General features: G+C 64.4%; 1 protein-coding gene across 1 annotated transcript; it reads left to right on the top strand.

Annotated features, from left to right (window-relative positions):
• Positions 1–272: 272 nt before the first annotated feature.
• LOC131574509 (zinc finger protein 385A-like) lies at positions 273–4,999 on the top strand (the record flags this gene model as incomplete). The annotated part of the gene is given in 7 exon segments (XM_058828986.1): positions 273–341; positions 1,429–1,577; positions 2,819–2,987; positions 4,179–4,271; positions 4,767–4,868; positions 4,870–4,953; positions 4,955–4,999. Coding segments are annotated over 7 exon segments (711 nt in total), but the record flags the coding sequence as incomplete, so codon positions are not given.
• Positions 5,000–7,965: the final 2,966 nt, after the last annotated feature.

Here is a 7,965-nt window from a genome sequence, read left to right as displayed (position 1 = left end):
CGGGTGTCCCCGGGGTGGTGGCAGTGTCCCCGGGGTGGTGGCAGTGTCCCGGGGATGTGGCAGTGTCCCGGGGGTGGTGACCCGATGTCCCCCGGGGTGGTGGCAGTGTCGCGGGTGTGTCCCGGGTGTGTCCTGGGTGTGTCCCGGTGTGTCCCGGCGCTGTCCCCGCGCTGTCCCCGTGTCCCGAGGCTGTGTCCGGGCTGTGACCGTGTCCCCCCCCCGTGTCCCCGCTGTCCCCCCCGGTGTCCCCGCGGTGTCCCCGCTGTCCCCAGAGCCAGGCCGCCGCTCACTACCAGGGCAATCGCCACGCTCGGCGCCTCAAGGGGCTCGAGGCCGCCCGGGCCCGCCGGGGGGGGGACACCGGGGACCCCCCGGACCCCCCCGGCCCCGCCGCCCCCCCGGCCGGGGACACCCCGAGCGCTCAGGTGGGTGCTGGACCCCCCCTTCTCCCGAAATCCCACCCCAAAACATCCTGATAACCCCAAATCCACCCCAAAATACCCCAATAACCCCAAATCCACCCCAAAAAACACCTCAATAACCCCAAATCCACCCCAAAATACCCCAATAACCCCAAATCCACCCCAAAAAACACCCCAATAACCCCAAATCCCCCCAAAAACACCTCAATAACCACAAATCCCACCCCAAAATATCCCAATAACCTCAAATCCACCCCAAAATACCCAAATAACCCCAAAATACCCCCAATAACCCCAAATCCACCCCCAAAAAAACACCTCAATAACCACAAATCCCACCCCAAAATACCCAAATAACCCCAAAATACCCCCCAAAATACCCCAATAACCCCAAATCCACCCCAAAATACCCCAATAACCCCAAAATATTGCAATAACCCCAAATCCCCCCAAAAAAAACACCTCAATAACCCCAAAATACCCTGATAACCCCAAATCTCCCCCAAAACACCCCAATAACCCCCAAATCCCCCCAAAAAACACCCAATAACCCCCCAAATTCTCCTATAACCCCCAATAACCCCCCCAAATTTCCCCAAACTGCTATAACCCCCAATAACCCCCCAAATTTCCCCAAACTGCCCCCAATAACCCCCCAAGACCCCCTCTTAACCCCCCAAATTCCCCCCAAAACCCCCCCAAACCCCCCCAAATCCCCCAAATCCCCCCATAACCCCTACAATCCCCCCAAATCCCCCCAACCCTCCCCAAATTCCCCCAAATCCCCAAACCCCCCCCATAACCCCCCCAAATTCCCCCATAATCCCCCCAAACCCCCCCAAATTCCCCCAAAACCCCCTCATAACCCCCCCAAATCCCCCCAACCCTCCCCAAATCCCCCAAATTCCCCCAAACCCCCCCAATCCCCCAAACCCCCCCAAATTCCCCCCTAACCCCCCAAATCCCCCCAGGGGAGCAGCCCCCCCCGCCCCCGCCGCCCCCGGAGCCCCCGGGCCCCCCTCGCCCCCCGCGGGGGGGGGTCCGAGGGGGGCGGGGAGGAGGAGGAGGAGGAGAGGGCGAAGCCAAGCGGCTCCTCTACTGCGGCCTCTGCAAGGTCGCCGTCAACTCCCTGTCCCAGCTGGAGGCGCACAACAAAGTGGCACTGGGGACAGCGGGGGGACATCAGGGGGACATCGGGGGGACATCGGGGGATTGGGGACATCGGGGGGACAGCGGGGGGACATGGAGGGGACATGGAGGGGACATCGGGGGGGACCTCGGGGACATCATCAGGGACATTGAGGGGATTGGGGACATCGCGGACATCGGGGGGACATGGAGGGGACATCGGGGACATTGAGGGGACATCGGGGACATGGAAGGAACATCGGGGGTGTTGGGGACATCGGGGACATGGAGGGGACATCGGGGGGACATCAGGACATGGAGGGGACATTGGGGGGACATCATCAGGGACATTGGGGGGATTGGGGACATCGGGGACATCGGGGGGACATGGAGGGGACATCATCAGGGACATCGGGGGGACATCGGGGACACGGAGGGACATGGAAGGGACATCGGGGGGGTTGGGGACATCGGGGATATGGAGGGGACATCGGGGGGACATTGGGGGGGTTGGGGACATCAGGGACATCGAGGGGACATGGAGGGGACATTGAGGGGATTGGACATCATCGGGGGGGCTTGGGGACACTGGGGACATCAGGGACATCGGGGGGACATCGGGGGGATTGGGGACACTGGGGACATCGGGGGGGTTGGGGACATTGGGGTGACATCAAGGGGACATCGGGGGGATTGGGGACACTGGGGACATTGGGGACATCACAGTGTCTTGGGGGGGTCCCAGGATGGATTTTGGGGGTCCCAGGATGGATTTTGGGGGTCCCAGGGGTGTTTTGGGGGGTTCCAGGGGTGTTTTGGGGGTCCCAGGGGTGTTTTGGGGGTCCAGGATGGATTTTGGGGGTCCCAGGATGGATTTTGGGGGGTCCCGGGGGTGTTTTGGGGGTCCCCCGGGGGTGTTTTGGGGATCCCGGGGGTGTTTTGGGGGGTCCCAGGGGTGTTTTGGGGGTCCCAGGATGGATTTTGGGGGTCCCAGGATGGATTTTGGGGTTCAGGGATGGATTTTGGGGGGTCCCGGGGGTGTTTTGGGGGTCCCGGGGGGTGTTTTGGGGATCCCGGGGGTGTTTTGGGGGGTCCCAGGGGTGTTTTGGGGGTCCCAGGATGGATTTTGGGGGTCCCAGGATGGATTTTGGGGTTCAGGGATGGATTTTGGGGTCCCAGGGGTGTTTTGGGGGGTCCCAGGGGTGTTTTGGGGGTCCCGGGGGTGTTTTGGGGGGTCCCGGGGGGTTTGGCTCAGGCTGCCCCTCCCCAGGCACGAAGCACAAGACTTTGGTCGAGGCTCGCTCGGGGCTGGGCCCCATCCGCGCCTTCCCCAGGGGAGGGGCTCCGCAGGGACCCCCCCGGCCGAGACCCCCCGAGCGCTCCTTCCACTGCCAGATCTGCAACGTGCGCCTCAACTCCGAGCTGCAGCTCAAGCAGGTGACCCCAAATCCCCTGAACTCACCCCAAATCCACTGAACTGACCCCAAATCCCCCAGACTCACCCCAAATCCCTGCAGGGATCCCAAATCCCCCTGAACTGACCCCAAATTCATCCAGAGATCCCAAATCCCCCTGAACCGACCCCAAATCCCCCAAACTGACCCTAAATCCCTGCAGGGATCCCCCAAACTGACCCCAAATCCCCCAAACTCACCCCAAATCCCTGAACCGACCCCAAATCCCCCCAAACTGACCCCAAATCCCCCTGAACTGACCCCAAATACCCTGAACTGACCCCAAATCCCCCCAAACTGACCCCAAATCCCCCCAAACTGACCCCCAAATCCCCCGAACTGACCCCAAATCCCCCCAAACTCACCCCAAATCCCCCAGACTGACCCCAAATCCCCCAAACTGACCCCAAATCCCCCGAACTGACCCCAAATCCCCCGAACTGACCCCAAATCCCTGAACCGACCCCAAATCCCCTGAACCGACCCCAAATCCCCTGAACTGACCCCAAATCCCCCCAAACTGACCCCCAAATCCCCCAAACTGACCCCAAATCCCTGCAGGGATCCCAAATCCCCCTGAACTGACCCCAAATCCCCCTGAACTGACCCCAAATCCCCCTGAACCGACCCCAAATCCCTGCAGGGATCCCAAATCCCCCTGAACTGACCCCAAATCCATCCAGGGATCCCAAATCCAACCCTGGTGCCCCCAAATTGATCCCAAATCCCTTCAGGGATCCCAAAAATCAACCCAGGACCCCTGAACTGCCCCCGACTCCTCCCGGGGATCCCCAGATCCCTCCAGCCCCCCAGGCCGGGGGGTCCCGGGGGGTTTGGGGGTCCCGGGGGGTTTGGGGGTCCCCAGGCCGGGGGGTCCTGCAGGGTTTGGGGTCCCGCTGGGTTTGGGGGTCCCGCTGGGTTTGGGGGTCCCGCTGGGTTTGAGGGTTCCGGGGGGGTTTGGGGGTCCCGCAGGGTTTGGGGGGTCCCCAGGGGGTTTGGGGGGTCCCAGGGGGTTTGGGGGTCCCGCAGGGTTTGGGGTCCCAGGGGGTTTGGGGGTCCCGCGGGGTTTGGGGGTCCCGGGGGTTTGGGGGTCCCGTTGGGTTTGGGGGTCCCGCAGGGTTTGGGGGTCCGCGGGGTTTGGGGGTCCCGCTGAGCCCCCCCCGTGCCCCCCCAGCACATTTCCAGCCGGAGGCACCGGGACGGGGTGGCCGGAAAACCCAACCCCCTCCTGGGGCGGCACAAGAAACCGCGCAGCCCCCCCGAGCTGGTGAGGAGGGGTCCCGGGGGGTCTGGGGGGGGTCCTGGGGGGTTTGGGGGGGTCTGGGGAGGGGTCTGGGGGTGTCTGGAGGGGTCCTGGGGAGTTCTGGGGGGTCCTGGGGGGGTCTGGAGGGGTCTGGAGGAGTCTGGGGGGGTCCTGGGGAGTTCTGGGGGGTCCTGGGGGGGTCATGGGGGTGTCTGGGGGGGTCTGGAGGAGTCTGGGGGGTCCTGGGGGGGTCCTGGGGGTGTCTGGGTGGTCCTGGAGGTGTTTGGGGGGTCCTGGGGGGCTCTGGGGATTCCCATGGGGGGCTTGGGGTGTCACTGGGGGCGTGTGGTGGTGTCCCATGGGATTGGGGGGGTCCGGGGGGGTCTGGGGGTGTCCAGGTTATCACTGGGGGGGTCCGGGGGTCTCTGGGGTATCACTGGGGTCTCTGGGGTATCACTGGGGGTCTCTGGGGTATCCCCCAGTCCCCCCCATCCCTGACCCCCCCCCGTGCCCCCCCAGGCTCCGCTGCCGTTCCCGAAGGAGCTGCCGAAGGCTCTGGCGGGGGGGGGGCTCCTCCCGCCCCCCCTGGCCCTGGCGGCCGCCGCCGCCGCCATCGCCGCCCCCCCCCCTGGCCCTGCGCCCCCCCGGACCCCCCCTCCTGCCCGGACCCCCCCTCGCCCCCGCCCTGCTGCGCCCGGCCCCCGGCCCCCCTGCGCCCCACACACGCCCCCCTGCTCTTCTCCCCGTACTGAGGGGCACGGGGACGGGGACGGGGACGGGGACAGTCCTGGGGGGGACAGGGACAGGGACAGTCCTGGGGGGGACAGGGATGGGGACAGTCCTGGGGGTGATAGGGACAGGGACAGTCCTGGGGGGGACAGGGACAGGTACGGGGACAGGGACAGGGACACCCCCAGGAATGGAAGTGACACCCCTGAGAGTGACAGTGACACCCCCGGGACAGACAGAGACAGGGACAGGGACAATCCTGGGGGGGACAGAGACAGGGACGGGGACGGGGAGAGTCCTGGAGGGGACAGGGACAGGGACACAGACAAGGACAGGGACAGGGACAATCCTGGGGGTGACAGGGACAGGGACGGGGACAGTCCTGGGGGGGACAGGGACAGGGACACCCCCAGGAATGGCAGTGACACCCCCAGGAGAGACAGGGACGGGGACGGGGACAATCCTGGGGGTGACGGTGACAGGGACAGAGACAATCCTGGGGGTGACAGGGACAGGGACACCCCCGGGAATGGCAGTGACATTCCCAGGGGTGTCAGTGACAGTGACACTCCCGGAAGTGACAGAGACAATCCTGGGGGTGACGGTGACAATCCTGGGAGTGACGGTGACACCCCTGGGGGTGACGGGGACAGGGACACCCCCAGGAGTGACAGGGACATCCCTGAGGGTGATGGTGACACCCCTGGGAGGGACAAGGACACCCCTGGGAATGACGGTGACACCCCCAGAAGTGACGGTGACACCCCTGGGAGTGACGGTGACAATCCTGGGGACAGCGAACCCCCCCCAGGAGCCCCTGGGAAATTCCCGGGGACAATTCCTTGGGAAAATCCTGGAATTCCCCTCCCCCCACCCCGGGAATTCCCCTGGAACAACTGGACAACAGGCGGCGCTGGCAACCGTTGCCTGGCAACCGAGAACCGCCTGGCAACGGCTGCCTGGCAACGTTTAATGAGCAAGGGGACGGTCACTCGGTGACAGTGACGGTCACTCAGTGACAGTGATGGTCACTCGGTGACAGTGACGGTCACTCGGTGATGGTCAGTGACGGTCACTCGGTGACAGTGATGGTCACTCGGTGACAGTGACGGTCACTCGGTGACAGCGGCGGTCACTCGGTGACAGTGACGGTCACTTGGTGATGGTCAGTGACGGTCACTCGGTGACAGTGACGGTCACTTGGTGACAGCGACGGTCACTCGGTGACGGTCACTCGGTGACAGCGATGGTCACACAGTGACGGTCAGTGATGGTCACTCACTGATGGTCACTCGCTGATGGTCACTCAGTGACGGTCACTCAGCGATGGTCACTCGGTCACTCAGTGATGGTCAGTGATGGTCACTCGGTGATGGTCACTCACTGATGGTCACTCAGTGATGGTCACTCGCTGATGGTCACTCAGTGATGGTCACTCGCTGATGGTCACTCGGTCACTCAGTGACCATCACTCGGTCACTCAGTGACCGTCACCCCTCTCACCCCCTCCCCCATGGCCTCCCTGACAACGGTTCCTGGCAACGGGACCGGCATCCTGCCCGGCAACCGGGGATCTCCCTGGCAACGGTTGCCTGGCAACCGCCCCTGGCAACCGCCCCCCATCATTGTGGTACCCAGCAACCGGCCCTGGCAACCGCCCTGGCAACCGGCCCTGGCAACCGGCCCTAGCAACCGGCTGCATCCACAGCTGCACATGGCAACCGTCCCCTGGCAACCGTCTCCTGGCAACGCCCCCAGCCCCCCCCCCCCCCCCCCCCCCGGGCTCAGCGATTATTTTTTTTTAACTGGAATTTGGGAGATTTGGCAGGAAAACAACGAGCCCCCCCCCCTCCCCCCCCCCCGGCCCCACTGCACAAACCCCCGGGGACCGGGACCCCGGACCCCCAAAACCCCAAAAAACCCCAAAAACCCCCAAAAACCCCAAACCCCCCAAAAAACCCCAAAAAACCCCAAAACCCCCCAAAAAACCCCAAAACCCCCCAAAATCCCCTCCTCCCATCCCCCCCCAGCACCTCAGGGATCTGCTCAGCAATCAGCGATGGCTCGAGGGACAGGACCCCCCCCAAAAACCCCGGGACCCCTTCCCAAACCCCCCCAAAAACCCCGGGACCCCTCCAAAAACCCCCCCAAAACCCCGGGACCCCCCAAAATCCCCCCAAAACCCACGCAACCCCCTCAAACCCCCCGGGACCCCTCCCCAAACCCCCCCAAAACCCCGGGACCCCTCCCAAAACCCCCGGGACCCCCCCAAACCCCCCCCCCAAGCCATGACCTCTTGCACTGAGGGCTTCGAGCCCCGCACACCCCCCTGGGGGGGGGGACCCCCAAAAATCCCCCCCCCTCCATCCCCCCTCCCCCACCGGGCCCAGCCCATTGCAATAACGGGGGGGGGGCGGGGCACCCCCCCCATGTAAATAACGCCCCCTCCCTCCCCCCCCCCCCGAACACTCACACATGGTACGGCCCCACAAGCACTGTGCCCCCCCCCCCAAAAATCCTGCACCCCCCCAGCACTGTGACCCCCCCCCAAAAAAAATCCTGCACAGACCCCTCCCCCCACACCTGCACACGCAGCCCCTCCCCCTAAAAACATCCGGACCCCCCCCTAAAAATATCCGGACCCCCCCCCCAAAATATCCGGACCCCCCCCAAAAAATCCGGACCCCCCCCCCAAAAAAAATCCGGACCCCCCCCAGCACTGTGACCCCCCCAAAATAAAATTCCTGCACCCCCCCATCACTGTGACCCCCCCAAAATATTCCAGCACCCCCCCATCACTGTGACCCCCCCCCCAAAAAAATCCAGACCTTCCCATTCACTGTGACCCCCCCCCCAAAAAAAAATCCTGCACCCCTCATCACTGTGACCCCCCCAAAAAAAAAAACCCCGGACCCCCCCCCCATTATCACTGTGGCCCCCCCAAAACCTTGCACTGACCCCCCCCCCCCCCCTTGGCACTGACCCCCCC

This window comes from Poecile atricapillus, unplaced genomic scaffold, assembly GCF_030490865.1.
Source record: "Poecile atricapillus isolate bPoeAtr1 unplaced genomic scaffold, bPoeAtr1.hap1 scaffold_363, whole genome shotgun sequence".
NCBI classification, from domain to species: domain Eukaryota; kingdom Metazoa; phylum Chordata; class Aves; order Passeriformes; family Paridae; genus Poecile; species Poecile atricapillus.
Note: the sequence above shows the minus strand (reverse complement) of the source record. Positions and strands in the feature narration are given on the sequence as shown.